At 37.3% G+C, this 22,097-nt stretch overlaps 1 protein-coding gene across 1 annotated transcript; it reads right to left on the bottom strand.

Annotated features, from left to right (window-relative positions):
- Nucleotides 1-4,486: 4,486 nt before the first annotated feature.
- Nucleotides 4,487-21,830, bottom strand: LOC148950337 (actin 403). Its single transcript, XM_089092305.1, has 6 exons — nucleotides 21,648-21,830; nucleotides 18,220-18,459; nucleotides 15,821-15,959; nucleotides 14,071-14,306; nucleotides 12,090-12,252; nucleotides 4,487-4,869 (listed from the first exon to the last, which is right to left on the bottom strand). Exons 1-6 carry the CDS (start codon nucleotides 21,771-21,773, stop codon nucleotides 4,643-4,645), a joined length of 1,131 nt encoding a protein of 376 aa, XP_088948431.1. The 5' UTR covers nucleotides 21,774-21,830; the 3' UTR covers nucleotides 4,487-4,642.
- Nucleotides 21,831-22,097: the final 267 nt, after the last annotated feature.

The following is a 22,097-nucleotide window of genomic DNA, read 5'->3' as shown; positions in this document are numbered from 1 at the left end:
AATGATCAGCACGAAAAGGCTATCAATCAAAAATTTGGCCAGAGACACAAGAATACAAAGGGCTGGTAACTTCTGGCAAAAGTAATTTTGTTGCCATGAACGCCTCTTGCGTCATGTACGGCAAATTTAGCCAATGGGTCATTAAACCTCATATTATTCTTTAATCTGTGAAGATGTCTTCGAAAGAGCTGCTAAAATAACTTGATGGTCTAATTTCCTAAACAATTTTTTAACTCAACTTTAGGCTCAACAGCTGCACTTTATTTTCACAATGGCTGATGTTCAACCCCCTGTCATCTGTGGAAATTTGTGGCCAGACTGTAGAGGTAGTCAAGCAGTTTACCTACCTTGGTTCAATTGTCTGCTCAAACGGAAGCCTAGATGCCGAAATATCAGCAAGAGCGGCAAAATCAAACTCTGTCTTTGGTCGCCTTCTAAAAACAGTCTTCCATAAACCCCAGGTCAGCCGTCTCACAAAAGCACGAATATATTCTGCTTCGGTTGCCAGCGTTATGCTCTATTCTGCTGAGACTTGGTCGCTGACTCAGACACAGACGCTGAAGGTAGATGCCATCCAGACGAAACACCTCCGAAAAATCGAGCGCTCCCGATGGCCCGACAGGGTACGAAATTCGGAAATCCTCAGGTCCTTCAAACTCCCACCCCTGTCCGAGCAGCTTGAGTCTCGCTCGCTGCGTTGGTATGGTCATCTGCTCCGTCTGCCTGCCCAAACACCCACCCGGCTCATCTTCGATTTCGACCCAGCTGCAAACGGCTGGAGGCGTCCTAGGGGAAGACCACGCACCAGACGGGCAGACGTTATCCGTAATCGGCTCGCCTCCAGAAACATCAACCCGTCTGAAGCGGCAACCCTCGCCCAAAACCGACCACTCTGGAGAAGACTGACGGCACTGACGACTGGTTCCCTCTACGCTGGCGACGCTGCCGAGCAAGAGCTTTAAGTAAGTAAGTAAAAAGTGATGTTCAACTACCGTTCACATGGCGTTCTTTTCTAGGTTATCTTTGCTGTTCGTGGCATAGCCCTGTGTTTGCACTAGGTTATTCAAGATCTGTACAGATTCAACAAGCAGTCACAACTATGTTAATTTTTTTCAAACAATACACAGTGTGAAGAAGAAATAAGATGTTTGATGAGGATCAATCGAGAAACATTCAAGTGAGCTGAACTGAAACGGCGAGACAGGCGGTCTTATAATTTGGCCAAGTCTGTTGTTTCGGCCAGCGATGAAAACTAGATGACACGAAACACGTAGAAAGAATTTAACCAGTAATTTAAGGAGTTTCTTAGAAGTACCAAATCCGCCCTCTCGAGGGCACGTGCCAGCTTGTGTTTGACGGGTGTCCACTGCGGAAGTTAGATATCCACTACGCTGAGTCAAGACTTAGTCACCCAGACAAAATATGTAGAAAAGCAAAAGGAGTCAGTAAGGAGCGTCTTCAGCTACTGTTTCGTATCGATGGTAACAGTAATATTCCTGTTGAGATACCAGCCAAGGATGTGAGGGACCACGACAATTATAAGAAGTTTCTTATCTCTTAAGCTCACAAATGAGTCTAGAAGTCGTAATAAAAAGTTTTGCACAACGGTGTTCAACTTGCAAGAGTAAGAAATTTAAAGGTAAACTTATTGTTATTATTACAAATAGGAATTAGCCTTAGCTCAAAACTTTTCATCCTGAGGGATTGTGATAAATTAATTTTTATTCCTATTTTAGCTTTCCTTTTTCAAAAGGGGTTTTTATATTTCCTAAGCGAATAGTTATTTTGATTCCAGGTCAACTCACGCTATCCAAAGTAGGCAATTCTGTTTCAGACACAATATGTAAGCAAAAGCGGAAAACTCGATAACTTTTAGTTATGTTTTATCAACCAAGTCTAAATAACCTTCGATATTTTTTCTACGTAGCCTTAGATAAGAAATAATATGTAAGAATTTTGCATGTCTAGACCTTTATAGTCGAGGCTCTTCTTAATTTAGAAACGAATGTTGGAAAAGGGACAATATTTTATTCATTTCGGAAAACAAATATGGTTCATCACATAAATTTTCCTTTGCCAATGACAATATGGCTGTTTTAGCGCTATTTAGTATTTGACGACACTTGGCATTTTTCAGCGTAAAAGTAAAACCAAATAATTTTATTAGTGTAATTAGTTAAATTAGGGTAGCAATAGGTGTCTGATCTCAGTTCTAAAGAGAAAACCGATTATATAGCTTCAAAACATTCCGCCTGTCACTAAACGCTAGATAGCGTTTTTTTTTTTTGCGAATACCACTGCCAGTTCCCATTTGTATAAGTTAACCAAGCATACTTTGTCCCACCTCACAAATTAAGCACATTTCGCAAGTGCACCACTATGATAAGTTCTATCGTCAACAATGCCACGGGATCTTGCAGAGAAGATCCTGAAAATCAGCGCCTCTTTTTAAAACTAGAATATCAAAAGCTACCCAACAGCTGGTTATTTCAAAGGATCACAGGAAAAAAACCATCCTGATTTATGTTCAGAGTAAAAAAAACCATAAATCTTGAAAAACAAGGTAGACTGTACTTGCTCTGATTGGCTAATCTTGACCCATCAGTATTTTTCGTGTATAGAAAAAGTGTGTTAGAGTATTCTAAATCAGCCATTTTACAAATACTAATCAGCCTTGGGCCTACAATCAGATTGGAACATGGATTCAGGAAAAAGTGCTCAGCGTTAAGACTACCTGATAGTGGAATACCAGGAAGGAATATTTCCTGTCTGTAGGATGTGTTGATCGGTTTCTTCGTTTCGATATTGGGAAGGCAAATGAACATGTTCTTGGCATAACACTATTCTGCGTGAAATGAAAGATAATTGGGTTAGGTGTAACAATTTACTAAAAGACGGTAGGCGTCATCGCTCGCTAATTGCCTTGATGATGTCATATCAAAGGGAGACACGACAAGACGCGATAATTTTCGTGAATGATGCAATGGACCACATTAAAATAGGGGAAAAGTCTGACCCCAAAAATGTTTCGAGCTTCATGCTGGCTTTGCCAACATGAAGGCTTTGGCGAATGCATCGTAGGTTAGTGCCCACGAAAAAATTACAATTGGCTATTCATAACTAGAGCAAAACAAGTAAAAATTACTCAATTTAATTTAATATTATTGTTACAAATAGGGGAGATAATTGTGCTGAAAATTCATTTGAAAAACCATTTTGAAAAATTGTGAGAAATTAATTTTTCTGTTTTTGATCACCTTTTTCAAAACAGGTTTTTAAATTCAAAAACAAAATTATGGAGGGAATTCGCTACACTTCAATACGGCCCTATTGAGCAGGAACAACATATTCGCAACATCATGGGACCGAAAACGAGTTCGTTACCACAGAAAACTTCAAAAACTATAAGTTTGGTAGGCATAGTTAAGCCTAGTTTTGAAGCTTAAGAGCAGTCCTGGGTAGTTCGGACGTCCAAAATTCAAACGCTTTCTCTGTAGAAACCTATTTCGTGTTAATTTTATCATTTCATATGATAATCTGTTCTAAGGAAGCCGTTGATAAAACGGGTTTAGATACCTAGAAGTTTTCTGTTATTTGTCAGCTTTAATTTTCTACTCAATTCCATTCCTCAAAACCACAATAGCTTAAAACTTGTTTGTTGAAGGGAACGCGCTACGATTTTAGACGATTGAGCTACCCTGGGCTGTAATTTCAGGCACCGGATTTGAAGTGTGTCAGACAAAAGTCGTTTTAACTTTCCTCGTGCTCAGCCTAGCAAAACTTTAAAGCGTTTTCATCTTACGGGTTCCAAGCGTATTGGACAATGGTTCTTCAAAACGGTAATACGCTAAAATAGCATGGTTGATCACAGGTTCTGAGAAGACATTCGCAATGTTGGACACGGCACTCAAAACGATAATCTGCAAAACCTATGTCAAACTCCGTGTTGGATGCGGGTGGCCTGAAAACAAGGCTCTGAACTAACTTAGGAAAATAAGAGAAAAAGTTTGTCAATTGATCTAGAATCCTTGTTTTGTTTTACATCTCAAGATGATTCATATCATACCTCGTTCTGCCGTCTTAATTTGTTATTTAAGGGCTAGGCACACGTAGCTGATTTCGGGAACCGATTTCAGCAAGGGTACATTCCACGGCGAGTGATTATAATTAATGATGCTAAGAGGCGGGGCTTAGTGACGTTTTTCGGCGATTAATCATCATTAATTACGATAATCATTAAATACGATTAATTACATGCCTAAAGCTCTAAAGCCCTAGCACATTCCTTGTCTAGAACGTAATTAATTATGATTAATCCCCGAAAAACGTCACTAAGCCCCGCCTCTTAGTATCATTAATTATAATCATTCGACGTGGAATACACCCTAGCTGAAATCGGTTCCCGAAATCAGCTACGTGTGCCCAGCTCTTAAATGTGAGGGCGTTGAATGAACGCTAGTAGAATAAAACCAAACGTAACACGCCCTCTGTATTAACAATTTTATTAATCGTTCAATGACTTAGCAAAAAACGGGTTTAATTTGGTTAAACTTAAGATGATGGTGACCTTAATCATCTTTCAACTCAATTTCTTTAACAAAGATCACATTTGGTGGCATGTTCACTCTTGGACATAAGCAGGTTAGAAGCATTTTCTGTGAACAATGGATGGTCCGGATTCATCGTATTCCTGTTTGGAAATCCACATCTGTTGGAATGTTGAGAGGGAAGCTAGGATAGATCCACCGATCCATACAGAGTATTTACGCTCAGGTGGGGCAATAATTTTGATCTTCATGGTGGATGGTGCAAGGGCAGTGATTTCCTTCTGCATTCTGTCGGCAATGCCAGGGTACATGGTGGTACCACCTGCAAGAAACGGTACGGTAAAATGAGCGTAATAGCGACATCATGTATTATTCTAGTAAAGTAATAGCCTCATTTGAGCTATTTTAGGCAGAAAACGGCAAAAAGCTACACAACTCCAAAAATATCTTTGACGCTTGTTCCCAATCGTGTTCAAAACCATGGTTATATGTAAAAAATTTTGAACTAAGAGGGAAAGTTTTAGTAGTCCTTATAGTCTTAACGCATGGTTAATTTCAGCTTGTATTCTATATACAAAAAAAGAGAACATAACATATATTCACCTCTAAGTACTATTATTTAAGCCAAAATACTTAAGTATTCTATACTTTCCTTTCATTAAATTATTTTTAGGAAGAAACTTTTCTACTCTGACCACCCAACTACCTTGTTTCCCCTATAAGCACAATCAATTTATAATGACGTACTCCATAGAGCATAGTTAGACCCTATTTTAATTATAACAATTAATCAAGACGCTAATTCTTTGAACAATATGGAAATTTGTTGATGATTTAGATCAATATTAGACCAGTGGATACCCTTCGAAAAATACCAGACGAAGCTATAACCAACGATGCGACAGTCAATCCTTAAAAATCGACAACGACAGTGAATCCTTGAAAATCGCCCTATTACACCAAAATCACCATTTTAACATTTAGCCTCCTCAAAACTCTCATCTTTCTTTTGACTTGTCCCGGCACTCCCGAGTGTGAGAGTATTATAAAATTATTTACGTTTACGGCCACAAAAGATTCGAAATGGATTATCACACTAACGGTATTTACGACATGCCAATGCCCACAACCTCTCTTTGAACCACTAAAAGTTTCAGCGTCATGAATCTACATGTTTGAAAATGTTCCTCTTATACGCCAAAACTTGAGTACACCTGCGCTGTTTGGTATTTCGAAGCAATTGTCAGACAAAGTAGGAAATTCAAGGAAGATCACGAAGAAATTATGTAACGAATTGTACAAAAAATCGTTTTTGCATGTTATCTATTTAAATGCTTCGACTGATTCTGACGTAATATAGTTTACACTTTTAAATTTCATACTGGTTTCGTAGCGGATTAAACTCTCTCAAAGCTTGTCATATCTCTTTCTAGAATCGAGTATTATCTGATTAGTTAGACACCACCCACTAGGTACATAAGTGGGATGGGGTCTGTTGTTCCTGCCTGAAGTTCCAAAAATTTCCCTATAATTTACTTTATTTCTGAAACAATTCACGTATATTTGCCTCTTTTTTAGTCCCGCATCTTCTTTTTTTTGGGGAGGGGGGGGGGAGACGATTACCTCCTAGATTTTAATAAATACATTTTGCCCCTCCTCCTACATTTTCGTGAACTGGCGCTCTTGGCATGTATTCTCACTTTGAATGCAGACATTATTCAGTTCAATGAACACAGGAATGAGTAATATACCTTACTAAGCGCGGTAAAAAATCTCATTATGTTTTTTTTTGTCATCTGAATAACTCCCAAGGACCCAGTCGAAGCCATTATTCGACACAAAAATAGCTACGGCAAATGACTTCGCTACGGCATTCTTTTGTCCATGCCACTGTCTTTGCTACGGCAAAAGACAATAGCTACGGCAAATGACTTCGTAAAAACTTCTCTCAAAACTTGTTATATCTCTTTCTAGAAACGAACAGTATCTGATTAGAAACTACCCACTAGGTACATAGACTGGATGGGGTCCTTTGTTCCTGCCTGAAATTCTGAAAATTTCCCTATAATTTATTTTATTTCTGAAACAATTGACATAGTTGCTTCATTTTTTAGTCCTACTTCTTCTTATTTTTTATTATTTTTTGGGGGGGAGGGGGGGGGAGAGGAGGAGAGACGACTACCTCTTAAGATTAAAAAAAAAACATTTTTCCCTTCCCCCTTAAATTTTCGTGAACTGGCGCTCCTGACGTATATTCTCACCTTGAATGCAGCCATCATTCAGTTCAATGAACACAGGAATGAGTAATGACGAAGCATGGGGGAAAATCTCACTATGGCTTATTTTTGTCATCTGGATAACTCCAGGGACCTAGTCGAATCTTTTTTTCGACATCAAAATCCCACTTAACAGTGAAGTGAAGTTATGAACAAGACAATACCTACGGCAAATGACTTCATTCAAAATGAACATTGTTGGCTCATTTAAAGAAGCTCAGGGTTATTGATGTTTAAGGCTCGAAGAAGGTGACTCTTATCATACCTGATATTTTTTTTTTTTAGACCAGAACTTCACAACAAATAATATTAATGATAATAGAATTCCGAAACGCACTATCATCATGGCGACGTAGGCGTAACATAAAAACAATCCCATACACATGGTAAAAAGGAGCGTTTTAACCAGGACACAGTCTATAGAATTAGCAGTATGATCATACTCTATCTCACCCAGTTTAAAAACCCAGACCAAGGTGCGAGTGCTACAGAGAACGTTTCCGTAGATAGAAACATAAGCGGCATTAGATCTATTCATAGGTAGACGAATCAGATTTCTTTTGGACACGAAACAAGGGGAAACCGGGTATTACGAATAATGCAGTTTGTAACCATTTCTAATTGATTGACGGAAACAGACTAACCCGCTAATGCAGAAAGAAATGGGAGGAGCTTTTTGTTCGTACCGAGAATGAAGACCAGAAATGATCTGCGATAAGCTTACTGGATAATTCTATAAACTGTGAATCAGGATATCAATTCGAAATGAACTGAGTTCCATTACGGGTAAATCTAATTTATGGCATCAGCAACTGGGAGGCTAAAAAGCAGCTTCTCGCTCAGCATAATTTTGCCGTCGTTTAGCACAAAAGAACGACAGAGATCGACACTATGCTTTGGTAATAATCGTTTTCTTGCTTAAAAGGACACTGGAACTTAAAACTATGTTCAAACGAACCGTATGAAGGCATTCTATCGTCACATGTTTGACAAGATAAAAAATTTTGTACTTTTGCATATAGGCGCTTGAAAAGCTTGCATCAACGTTCTCAAATCATACTAAACTTGTCGGTGCAATGTTCATCAGCTGTCGATAATTATTTCTTAAACAACGAAAGTCTTGACAAACTAACAACTTATGATCAGAGGAGTCGCGTAGGGGGGGAGGGGGCCTCCCTATATTTTCAGCCATTCGAAAAAAAAACAGTCATTAAAATCGCGGCAAATAAACAGGACTGCCACAAAGTCCCTGAAATCAAGTGAAGGACCCTATTGGTCCCTTAATTTGATAAAGGTCCCTGAAGTCCCTTTTCTTGTTTTGGTTTAAAGCTACATATCCTGAAGGCTAACAATACTTGTGAGCATACGTTATTCAGTATTGTTGTTTCGATTGAGATTCTTGGAACCTGTTTCGGCTTGTCTAAGAAAGACAAAACTTGTTGTTACATAGACTACAGCGTTATTGTCTGGACAGAGTAGACAGACTAGTCACGAAAAAGAGTGACCCTCTTTGCCTCTGGAGTCAAAAGACTAAGGCGGCAAGGTTTGGTTGTTAATTACTTAAAAAACTATTTTCTGGGTGTCACTGTTGCACACAGAGAAAAATAAACATATATAAGAGAATGGGTCGAAGTACAAATACGAAGGCGGTGATATTAAAACCAGGTTTCTTGCGCGATTTTAAGCTTACGTACATTTCTTGTACTATTAAAACTACCTCCTAGCACCTTTTTTTTATACTAACTTCTTTTTTTAAAGTTTAGGGTTTAAAGTTTCATTTTGAATTAGAATGGGAAAGAGCAAATTCTGTGAGACTTGGTTGGAAGAGAAAGATGCGACAGGGCACCAAATGAAAGAGTGGTGAAGAGCCGTTGCGGGAGATCTGTTCTCTTTCTATTGTTCTATCTGCAATACATCGCTGATCTGTTATACGGGCTCCTACCCTTTAATGCAGAACGCCAGAACTGCGGAACATACGAAGAATATTACCATAAAGCTAACGCCGAATCAGCTTCATCTCTCGGCAGCGTCTTCCATGGAGAGAGGCGAACCGGCAAAACAGCCCATGCACCTAGGTGTTTGCGTAGTGAGGGATGAAACAACAGTTGCAGAAATACATGGGCTCTGAAGATGATTTAGTCTGACTATTCTGGGAAATCCACAGATGGAATAGCAGATGTACATGGAAAAATGTTTCGAGATACAGTTTTCAAAAACTTTTTCTTCGGGTGAACTAAGTTCGCTTATTTTTAACCGAAGCTCTTGGACCCTATTTCCGGAAGATGATCGTTGATGAAGTCAGCAGAAAGCAGTTGTTGAAACCGTTAACTTTTCTGCATCCCGATGAAGTTTCAAAGTCAGTTTCTGCTCACAGTTTATCATATATTGCCAGGAAGTTACCCATCGCGACGCAAAAAGACATGTTGGTTGATGAGTTTAAGCTAGTTCAGTTATCCAAACTTCCATCAGAGCCAGGAAGGATCGACGACAAGGGGAACAACGTGCTCCAGGGAGGAAAATATCCAAACTTGTCTGAAGTTATGAAAAATGCTTTGACCATTTCACACGGGTCTGCCAGCATTGAGCGGAGTTTCTCCCTTTCCGGGCGAGTACTCATCGAAGAAAGAGCTTCAATGAATGAGCGAAATTTGAATACAAAACGGTTTATGATAGATAGGTGGGGCAGATTTGGAGGACATGAGCAAAATGTTGCTGTCACTGAAGACTTGATAAAATTGGTCAAATCCCCTAGAAAGAGCTATGATTTGTACCTACAGCAGGACAAAGCCTTAAAAAAAAAGCTGAAAGAGTGGCAGGATTTGGAGGCAAGAGAACGGCTGTGAGAGCAGCAGCTCGCTAAAACCTCTTTGAAAAGACAGACAATAGAGACTCTCGAAAAATCTCTCTAAGAAAAAAAAGAACTGTTTGGTTCCAAGGAGCAGGCCGCAGACGAGCTACTGAAGGAAGCTCATAGTCGGCTCAAAAATGCCATTGGAAGGACTTGGTCAAGATACAGCTAGCACAGGCTATGATAGATCGGACTTAAAGAACCAGCAGCAGTTAGTTTCATAGAAACACTTACTGTTCACATCTCTATTCCAGTAGAAGGCAGTGCAAAAAATGGTGGTTGGACATGATGATTCTTGTGTGGTCGGTTTCTTAATTATCACTTGGCCTCTGATCATGGAGAGATGCCTACAAATGATCATTCCTATCATTTTTTTTTAGTCAAATGTTATTTGCTATTGTGTCACTGCTTTTTCTTTCAAAAGCTTTCTGAAAACTGAGTTTTGAGGTTCATTTTGCTCCCAGAATGGTCCCTAGACAGGTCCCTTTTTCGACTAAAAAGAGGTCCCCAAGTCCCTATTTTTCATCATTTGAACCTGTGGCAGCCCTGAATAAAGAACATGTAAAATACTGACATGACACGCACCGAAATGTCGATCTCGGTCGGTAAATGCAGCGATTTTACTGACTAGAAGTGGAACAAGGAGACGAATTCCCAGCCATGTATTACAACAGGTCACGTGGTTAGTGAAGTGAGCTGTGTGTGATAAAGAAAGTGACGCCCACCCAAAAGACCTACGTGTCTGTTTCAAACTCGCAAATTACATCAGTTGGATGATTGATCTCAAGTGCAAAAGAACAGAGTTTAAAAACGAAACAAATAAAAAGAAAGTGCTTGGGATACATGAATATATTCGAGTCTATCGTAAACGGCATAACGCCTTTTTTTACAAAAATAACGAGCCTAAATAAACTTTAGCGGGGGAACCGGTTGTTTGCAACCGGTTTGTCGCATCAGCACCCCAAAAAATGGAACCGGCCGTGCATTACCACCGACAAAATTCTAGGGAGTTTTAGAAAAGAACGCCGTAAGCAAAGAGGCGCTTATGTGTCACAGCTATGGTTATGCAAGCAATATGCCTGGTATTCGAGAGGGTTTCCAGGAACAAACATCAGCCAAACTGGAATAACAAGTGCACTACATTCGATGCATGGCTTATAGGGATAACCTCATCGTGGAGCACGCCTGCAGCAACAGTCCCACAATTCGAAAAATGCTTTAAATCTTACAGGAACTGTACGCCTCCTTTACTGGCGGAATAAAAGTGAAGGGAAGGAATCTGTCAATGACAAAATGGATGTCCAGGTCGGAGAATTTGACAGCGTTGTGGACCAACTTTGACACCAGTGTTGAAGTTCTGGAAGAGGTAATAAAGCAGAACTAGGACAAGATAACGAAAGAGAAAGCCGAAGTTCTCTACCGCCAAATTACCTGCTTGGATTTTATTCTGATGCTTATGTTCATACGCCAAGTCATGTTCAATCCGTAGGTTCTTGCAGTAAAGCTTCTGGCTGAACAGTTGGATTTGGTAACCGCAAACACATAAATCAGGGCGACACGCGACCTCTTAGATGCTCTCCTCCGGGACCCGGATCGGATAGATGCCAATTGAGACATCAAAAGCAGCAGCGAAAAAAGTTGGTTCAACAGCCAAAGACGAGTTCCAACTTAAACACCGTCCTAGACACCTGCTCTTTATTCAGAGGCAGTTTCTAATTTTGAAGCCAACCTGCTGGATGACTGGAAATCGTTCAATGCTAAGGAACTCGGAGGGGTTTTCAGAGCCCTAGTGAACGACTGGGACGATGCAACCCACGATAACTCCTCTTTTCTGGAACCAGAGTACAGAATTCTTTTTGGCCAGGACTAAGGTCTAAATCCATAAAGTCATTTATCACACCATCTTCGAGGGCGTATTCCGTGAAATTAATACTGTCAAATTGATATTTTCGACTCTTTGATCAATTTACCAGTGAATTGCAACAGCACCAACTGCGGACACGATGGAAAGAGGTTTCAGCAAACTGAAACTAGTCATGACACGTTTTCGTAAAACAATGGAAGATTACCGTTTGGATCACCTCGTCATGATATACTACGAGACTGACATTACAGACGAGCTGAAAATCGACGAATAACTGAAAGTCTGGCTGTCAGCCAAACCAAGTCGTTTGACTTTTAAACCGAAGTTTTTCAGGTGCATTTTCTTCATGCTGAGTTCTGTTTCTGTCTGTATATACATCATATTATCGCTTTTCTCCACATATATTACATTCTCCACAAGGTCAGCTATATCGTAGTTTCAATTGTTAGTTTAAGAAATCGTTCTTACGTTTGTCTTCATGACACAGATTCGCTTGATATCTAAATAATAATAACAACGATAAAACAAAACAATTATATCACAGAAAAACTAACCAGACAAAACGGTGTTTGCGTAAAGGTCCTTTCGGATGTCAACATCGCACTTCATAATACTATTGTAGGTAGTTTCATGAATACCGCAAGATTCCATACCGAGGAAGGATGGCTGGAATAAGGCTTCTGGGCATCTGAATCTCTCATTACCAATAGTGATAACCTACAAATAGTAGGACGTGTAATTAATTGAGGAAACATTTCTTAGTTTATGTTAAATAGGATTTACGACTTTTTTGGACTGACTACTTGACATAAATGTGCAATTGCTAATAATATTCTAAAACAACTTGCTTGTTTGTACGAGGAACTGGGCATGAAACATGAACTTAATTCAATAGTTGAAGTTAAACTATATAGGTTGCAAGGGAAGTAGCCAATCCTCTTCTTTGAAGAAGGGAGAGTTAATAGCGAGGAAGGATTTTATTGACATTATGTAAAATTTCAAAAAGTTAATAATGCAACCTGAAAAGCCAATTTTCGGTAAGTATACTTGTAGGTGAGAAAAATATTAAAGAAAAAAAGATTTTTTTTTTTGAAAAATTAAGAACTCGATTAATACTTGAAAATATGTATAATAATAACTGCCAAGCGCAAAACCTTGAATTTATACATTTTTTAATAAAAGGTAGTAATTGTAGCACATTCTACACACTTTCATCTAAAGCATTCATCCTTAAAGGTAATTCAAGTTTAGAACTAAATTCTGCTCATTATTTAATTGAAGAATTAGACTTTATATACAGAAGACTTATCTGTTACAGAAGACTTATTTAATTACTTTAACGCGTACCTGGTATCGAAATAAGGTGTATATAATCCGTAAAGCTCTGTTGCTGACAATGATAATTAATTTATATTTTACATGAATAAAAAAGAAAGTTGTTATCATTTGCCTAAAGAGTGTACTGGAGGGATGCAGTTTAAGCCCACTCCTGTGAATTTGTTTCTTTTGCAAATGTTTGAGTATCGGATCTGTTAGAATATTTTATTAAGGAGAGTCAAACAGAATTAATGTTTAGTTTGTTAAAATATTAGTTCTGAGTTTAGATTTATTTTCATGACATATACTTATGAGCACAATGGCGGTTAAACAAAGAGTAGAAATTACACCATAAAAGGAGAAAATTACGAGATAAACAAATAAAAGGACAAAATTACGAGATAAACAAAAACAGAATAAAACAAAGCAAAATAAAAGAAATACAACAAATAATACACAAATAAATACTGACACACCAGGAATTTTTACTCATACGCTTTCCCTCATTACGCCTAGAAATCATGGATCCGAAATTGGAAAAAAAACAATCGGTAATAAATTGTGTATTTTTAATTTCATCGTTTCTACTAAGACCAGATTTGTTTATAGCAAGTCTGGCTTCCTAATAGTAAAACTTACATGTAAAGAATAATATAATTCCAATGTATAAAATCAACCTTAGTATACTTAAACTGGAATTACGCACAAATTTAGTTGAATTTTGCCGAAAATCATAGATATTTCTCATTAATTTCGACGGAAATGTTCTATTTCTTCCGTATCTATTCACCCAATGAACAAGTTTAACGACAATATTAGTTCTGATTTTACTTTTTTTGTGTGTGTATGTTACAAGTAGGGTACTAGGAATACATACATGAGAAGGTCAGAGGGCAATCTCCTATCCCAAGACAAAATACCTCTATGTGTCAAAGCTGCTAAAAGATAGGTTTCACATTTTTGTCCCCAAGCAAAAAAAAACTTTGCTTTTAGCCTGCCTATACAAACATTCTTGGCTCTCACCCTCTTCAAACTACAAAAAAATGTAATATTATCTGAGGGAAAAAACTAACTGGACAGTAGAATCCCAAGGCATCTCAGCGAAATATGTCAAACGAATCAAAAAGATAAAGACCAGTCAAAAGAACAGGCCACAATACTAAAATAAGCAATTAGCCTGCTTATTTAGTAGCATGTTAGATTTTTTAGGATACTTACCTGACCGTCAGGGAGCTCATAGCTCTTTTCAAGAGACGTTGAGCTGGCCGCAGTTGCCATCTCCTGCTCGAAGTCCAAAGCAACATAGCAGAGCTTTTCTTTGATATCACGAACAATTTCTCTTTCAGCAGTGGTGGTAAAGGAATATCCTCGCTCGGTTAGGATTTTCATCAAATAATCGGTTAAATCTCGACCAGCAAGATCCAATCTCAAAATTGCATGTGGAAGGGCATAACCTATAATGGTTAAGGCTATTATTATAAAATAAAGGAAAGAAAGACAGTAGAGGTGTAAGGTGACCGTTTGAAAACACAGAACTGGTTTTGCTTTTCAAAACCTCTAGCTTTTAATGTCTTCCGAAAAGAAGATATCTAGAAGAAACCAAATTAATGACGATAAGATTAATTGGAGATCTACAATATTACTTCTATTTCCCATTTGATAGTGAATCAATTCATTTGGCATTCACCTTATTTGCTGGACGGGAATGGGAATAATTCCGTTGTTGCTTTTATAAACCTCAGTGTTCTTTCTGCGCAGGGCATGCACGAACCAGGAGTAAAACTGAGAGAAGAGCAATGGCTTCTTTCTAATGTTCAGTAGGTCCTAAAATGTTTTCAAGAGGGATTTCAAGGTACTGAAAAAAAAAACCTAGTCAGAAAGCACCGTGCCTTGTAGATCTACAGTGGGTAGAAATTCCTTATAGGCTACTTCCCCCTCCCCCAAAAAAATTGCTATTGACTTCTCCCCAAATGATGGTGCCGCGGGTGATATTTCCATGTATACCCAACATAAGTACAGACATTCTATAAATTTAGACGTGGCCATACATTCCAATTCAGATAGCCTTCGTCTTATATACATTAAACAGCATAACTAGTTTTAACTTCATACGCCCACCTAAATTTAAAAACAGCTCCAAATTTGGACATCTTTATTCCAAGCCAAATTAGGAAAGGCAGCGACTGGCAAGAAAGTTTTGACCATTTATACTTTTGCTCACAGATGTCTGAATTACCAAATTTAGCAATCAAAAAACACTACACAAAAAATAGCTCTATTAGAATAAATTGTGTTACGTCAACAAAATGGCGCCTAGTCCGGCAAAATGCATAATTTAGCAGACTAGCTAATCCTTATGAAGTTCCTATAAACTGAAACCATCATAATTGCCAATAGAAAAATTAACTGTATTGGGTGCGTAATTTTCATTAGTCTACCCCCCCCCGTCCTTGTTGCAAAACAAACAAGGAGAATTTTAAGTGATATCTATATTTTCTGAATTAGTTTTAGTCTTTAAATTTGTTACAAAGTAATACACTTTTCGAATCACAAGAAAGAGTAAATAGGAACAGTAAAAATGCAAAGTGAACCAGAAATATTGAAGCAAATAGGTTATCAAAAAGGAAAATATATAAAAAGAAGAGAAGTATCAAGGGGAACTGATCAGAAACCCACAATATTCGGCAAGCCGAGTAAATTGTCTGATACAATTTAAACAAGAATATAGCCTACATAGTTAAAGTCGGGTTATTTTTTCAATAATTATAGCCGATTGCAACAGAATACCGCCCCTTTAAAGCTGTTTGAGACCCTCTACGTAAAGAAACCGTACTGTCGAAATTCATAAACATTTCACTGTTAGTATACTATGGTCTATTCCCAGTTTTTAACTTCGTTAATCCCAAGGAAAAAACTTAAAGAGCGTAAGAATTTACAAAGAAAAGATTATTTATATTATTTTTTTCACCTTCGTAGATGGGTACGGTATGTGAGACACCATCGCCAGAGTCGAGAACGATACCAGTAGTTCTGCCAGATGCATAGAGGGAAAGGACGGCTTGGATGGCAACATACATGGCAGGGGTGTTGAATGTTTCGAACATGATCTGTAATAGAAATGACTTATATACACTTGGACGGGATTATTTACAAAATGGCAATCATGAAAATCCCAAGTTCTGTGGAATTTACAATTTGTAGTAACACCGCAACGCCCTGCTTCGAAATCGAGACATCTTTCGAACGACGGTCCTGCCTCCTGGTTTCTGTTCAATACCAATTCTAACTATGCTCCTCTACTGAGGTATTTAAATTTGCACCAAGTTCATCTGAGGTCAATATGAACCAGTTTATGGTAGCTGTCTATTATTCAGAACACACTCAAGAAGTTGGATTTGCTTGATCTCAGCAAACCGGTTTTTCTCTCGCGTTCGGTTATAATTAGCTCCTTCTATCGTGAAATAAACTACGATACAGGTATATTTTAATGAAAAATTTAATACATAGAGGTGGTTAGGTATTTAATATAATGCGTTCTGGGTGGCCTGCTTTCCATAATTCTATGATGTAGTTTCCATTATTTTATTAATAAAGTATTGTATTTTCATCCTATTTTGGTATATTTCATTAGAATTAACCTAACTTCACTTCTTGGGTGTGTTCTGAATAATGGACTGTATCTAGTTCATTTCGGAGGTAGGTCTGGGAGTCTTGAGAAAACAGAAATAGCTGGCAAGCAATAGGAACTATGAGAACGTCGCACATATCTTGGATTTTCCAGGTGAGTGTGCACCCAACGACCCCCAACATAAGTGCGCAAGTCATCTATAAGGCATCAAATTGTGGAAAAACATAAATTAGTTAAAAATTTCATAACATAAAATTTATAATGCGAAAAATAGGAAACATACTAAAAAGAGAACAAAATTTTCTCGATCAAAAACAGCAATTTGGAATGGGATAGGGAAAGCTAAAGAGAAATTATTTTAGAAAGATTTTCATTTTTTTTAAATTATTGTAGATAGTATTCACGTAGCTTGAAATAAAACTTTTATTTTAAGTAATGAAAATTGAAAATCTGAAAATCTTTTGAAAGTAATCTGAAATCGACTTCTGATTTGAGAGTTATTGGCACACTTAAGAGACCTCGATTAAGAAGATATTCGTATACTTATTTCAGTACTTAAATGAAATTAAATCTATTTAAGGGGCCTTCGATATTTCATTAGCCGAGGACCCCCACAAAACCTTTGCACTTGCAAGCATATAGGTTTAATTTCGCTTCTCATTAAAAATGAATAAACGACAACAAATATTTTTTGTACTGAGTTCCACTTTCCATAGCCTATATGCAAGATATGGGAGACTGACTGACACATCACGCTTCTACATAAAATGTTACTTATTCTAAGAAATTAACTTCCTTACAGTTTTAAAATACCCAAAATTTGAAGTTGGTGAGAAAGATAATTAATTCATGGTCTATTTACAAACGGAGTCACTGAACGAGCACTGAGATGGTTATAACAGATGATAGGAATTTGCAAAGCCTCAAAGGCAAACTTATTAACATTTCACGTAGCAAGAGTCCAGAATTTTAATAATCTCACGGACAAGCTATCATTCTCAACTTTATACTGAGTAAACAACTAAAATGAGATCACCCATTTAACGACAAAATACAAAAAAAGCTTCAGCGGCTTGTGAGATTCTTTTACTTTTATAGACTTGAGTAGTAGCCTAACTCCCGAAAAATCATGACTTTGAGTAAAATTTAAAAAATTAACTAATTCTATTTATGCCCAACAAAATTTCAAAATTTTGCGCTGAAAATATACTAGCAATTTCCTCCGACAATTTATCATTGGAAAAACACCTCAACAATTGATTCTATCCCAGTGCGATGCGAAATATAGGTCATTTTCAATTAATCCCTTTTGTCTCGCAAATAATCACTTGTTATACCGCTTTTACAGTATTAATTCTCATTACCGGATATAACTTTTACGCACAAGACTTAAAAAACGGCCTTTCTTTACCGAAGAAATTAATTTTCTTAACAATGAAAATTGTTTCTTATATATTACAATTATTGAACATTGCGATGGAACAAAAACACTTATTTTGAACCGATCCGCAGTGGCGAAGTAGTTTATAACTAACTAATCACCATGCCATTTCGCTTAACTAAACAAGTTCTTAAGGGCCTAATTTTCTGCAACTCCTTGGGCCAATGGTTGCAGAAAGTTTTTACTAAGACAACAGAAGCACGCGTGTAACCAGTAGACAAAATAAGCCTTTTACTTAAAAGCAAAATAAAAAAAAAGAAACCATAAATAAGTAAAATATTAAAAAAATGACATTTACCTGAGTCATTTTTTCTCTGTTGGCTTTTGGGTTAAGAGGAGCTTCTGTGAGTAAAACTGGATGCTCTTCTGGGGCAACGCGAAGTTCATTGTAGAAGGTATGATGCCAGATCTTCTCCATATCGTCCCAGTTGGTGACGATACCGTGTTCAATGGGGTATTTGAGGGTGAGGATACCTCTCTTAGATTGTGCTTCATCTCCCACATAACTGTCTTTCTGACCCATACCCACCATGACACCCTAAGAAAAACCACGATCCTTTCAAATGAAATAAATAGTAAACACCATTTTTCATATGGGGGAGGGGTCAGTGGGAAAAATAATAGCTTATTCTCTTTAACCGCAAAATCTTACCGACAAAATCTACAAGAAACGAAAAGCGATATATTCTCTGACGGAAGTAAAAACAGACACTTGTACAATAGCTCAGACGATGACACACACTGCCACTTTTATTCAATTTATTCAGTACTACAATAATTACATAGACTTAAGCGCTAGAAATCCCAAGAAGCATAGCTTGTGGAGGACCTCATATCAAACACAAAATTCTTACAAAACAGGACAAATCAGGGGAAAAAAAATAATACAACAATAGCTCGAAAATATAACCCCAATACAAGAAAAAAAAACAACTGCTTCACAATAACCTTATGCTTAAATTTCTTCAAACTGAAAATTTCCTGTTATTCAAATAAATTCCAAACCGTTAATAATAATAAAAATTTTCAGATGCATGTATCAAGTTTTCAAGCAAGAACAAACCCATGGAGACTTTTGAGGCTGTCCTCCTGAAATACCCATGTATTCACTATTTTTCCTATAATTGGCATTTTGAGCTTTTCACAAACTTGAAACCCCCTCCCTCACAAGAAATTCCCGTGCACACCTTATGTGATTAAAAAGGAGAAAAATGTAATACCAACTAGAATCAAAAATATTTCAATAAACAGATATGCTGTTGAAATTAAATAAGCATATTGGTTTGCTTCAGAAAACTTCTTTGATGTTAAACTGGCCGTTATCCCATTTTAAGTTGAGCGCACTCAGTCCTAAATATTTTACTAAGTTTTGTGAACTAAAGGACTGAAGTATCTAACTCCTCGCGCCATTTAAATTTGTCCGTTACAACATCAGTTGGTAAACCGCTTGAAGCTCTATTTAGGTATGTGGGTTTTTAAAGTAGCATAAGGTTCCAACTTCCAGTGAAACCAAGTGCTTAATTTTTATAGGAATCGGAAATCGATGCGTTCAGGATGATGCTCCAAAATAAGGGGAAAAGAGACCTTATGAATCATCACTAGACTTTCCCTATAAGTAAAATTCACTTTCACTTGCATAGTAACAGACGGATGACAGCATTTTGTTTGTACTTTGTTGAATAACAATTACTTAAAACAATTTAACAGTTCCTGATTAAATTGAAATTAAAAAAAAGCTTCTGTTATACTTGATGGAAAAAAGATTACACAGATTTATAAGAAAACAAAATTAAGATATTTAATAAGTAGCCGGGCAACACGCGAGAAGTGAAGTTTGATTAATGCTAATGAAATAAAACGAAATATGATAAAAATAGGATAGTTTAGAAACAAATTTGGGATATATATTTGCACATTAGGGGGTGAGGGTAAAGCAAAGCATATATTTAATACGTAACCTAACCTAGGAACCTTTTTTGCCCGTTTAACCCCAAAAAACTAAAGTTTAAATCTTAGTCACGGAGTGAGCAATAACTCACTATGCAGCGGAAACCTGTTTTTCGATAGTATCTTTGACATTCTATATGCAGTTCTTCTCGCCTGTTGCCCGGCTACTATTGAAGTACCAAAATAAATCCCGAAAGTAGGCCTAGCTGAATAGTAAATGACAAAGCTGTTTTAGTTAAATAAACTTAACTTTAAAAAAGTGAATAGTATCAATTTCAAGACAAAATATAATTAATTTCAAAAGTGTGGAATTATCATCATATAGATCGTGCCAACAAGCTGAAAGTGTCAGCTCCCTTCTTATAACGATTTCGGTAGTTTTTTTTTTAGTAGGAATCGTACATAACAAGGTTAAAATTTAATGTAAAGGCAGGGAGATTAAGGGTGGTAGTCACCCCCCTCCGTATTCAGGATAATCCTAAACATGATGTAAAACCGCGCATTAATTAAATATGAAAATAATTTTCTCAAGTAAAAGTAGATTGGTGTTTAAAACTTACAGAAGTAGTCGTAAGGCTGTTAATTAACCTACGAGATGCCACCTCCAAAATCCCGTGCTTTAACACTAAGGTTGAATTTTTTTTGTAACTGCTACTAGAACGAACCTGTAATACAACAGCTATCTGACTGAAGATTTCTTTATCCTAATATCCTGGGAATAAAAGGCTTATTTATACACACTTGCTATAAACAATAAAAGTTTCAGTTCAATTTTTTTAAAGGCAATCGGTAAATAAAACACTTGCAAGTGCTACATTTATTGCAACCAAAAATGCTTAGCCTAGTCCAGCGACGATTCTGGCTTCTCTTGCGCCTGGGCAAAATATTGATTAACGCCCCAGTAAAATTCCACTTTAGCTACTTTTGACTATCTTGGAAAGGTTAGGAAAAATGAAACTTTCAGGGATGGGTCTACAGGATAAAGTTTGTCCCGGGTTAAGTTTAAACTTACCTTTCATCTACATCATAAATAAAATTTACCCCCCCCCTTAATGTGCAAATATATAACCTGAATTGGTATATATAGGGGAGGGGGTAAAATTCCTTTCCAACAAAAACGATTATTATATTTGGAAAGAGCATAAAAAAGGTATCGAGCGGTATGTTTCCTTTATTCGTAAGTCAAAAATATGGACTGCGAAAAACTTACCAAAAATGGTAATGAACAATATGATAAAAATTAAAATTTTGGATTCAATTTAATTATACTTTTTGTCAACTGTGCCCTCTCTACTTTATTTAATAAAAATAAAATTAAAAAAATTACAAAATGACTAGACTATAACCATTTAAATCATTTATTCGAAATTTTGCACCCCTAACATTTCAGCACCCGGGGCAAGTACCCATCTGTAACCCCTAAAACTGCATCTGACCTAGCCTAGTCACATTAGCATGAGAAGCAAAGGGTTGACTTTAGGACAATTTCTGTTCACTCGAATGTTATTGAAAAAAATTATTTTTTAAGCTAAAATTACAAAATACTACTGAAAGTAAAATTGCATAAGCATGTAGGCCTAGGCCTAGTGGCTTTTCACTAGGCTAACTCGGAAAATTGTTCAGCTAGTTGAACTAAACTTTCAGGAATGGATCAATAGCCCTATTAAGAGTCAGGAAAGGTCAATAGAGCTCCCTTGAAAATACTTTCCCAGACCTTTTGAGTGTCTAAAGCACAACAGCCTAATAGGCCTAGGCTACACAAAAAAAGCTTAGGCCTACCTGATGTCTAGGACGGCCGACAATGGAGGGGAAAACGGCACGAGGGGCATCATCTCCTGCAAATCCAGCTTTGCACATGCCAGAGCCATTGTCAACAACCAATGCGGCAACTTCGTCGTCACACATTTTTATTTAAAGTTGGAAATGACTTAAGTAAACCTGAAAAATTTAAAGACTTTAAACAAACTAGAGGATGTAGGCTAGGGTATTTCAAAACCTAACATAAGCTAGACAAGTGCATTGATTGGATTTAGCGAGTTGTCATGGGTGTACATGGGCACCCATAAGCTGAATTCCCGGGGGGGGGGCAAACTTCGTATAATTGCTACTTTTAATGCTATATAATAGAAATCTCAGAACAAAAATATGAAAATAAGGCAGCATCATTCAGCCAAGGGGGGGACAAGAGCCCCCCCCTCCCCCCCCATATGGGTGTAGCCCCATTATTTT

This window comes from Artemia sp. Qi Xiang Cuo, chromosome 7 (assembly GCF_049724085.1).
Source record: "Artemia sp. Qi Xiang Cuo chromosome 7, ASM4972408v1, whole genome shotgun sequence".
Taxonomy (NCBI): domain Eukaryota; kingdom Metazoa; phylum Arthropoda; class Branchiopoda; order Anostraca; family Artemiidae; genus Artemia; species Artemia sp. Qi Xiang Cuo.
Note: the sequence above shows the minus strand (reverse complement) of the source record. Positions and strands in the feature narration are given on the sequence as shown.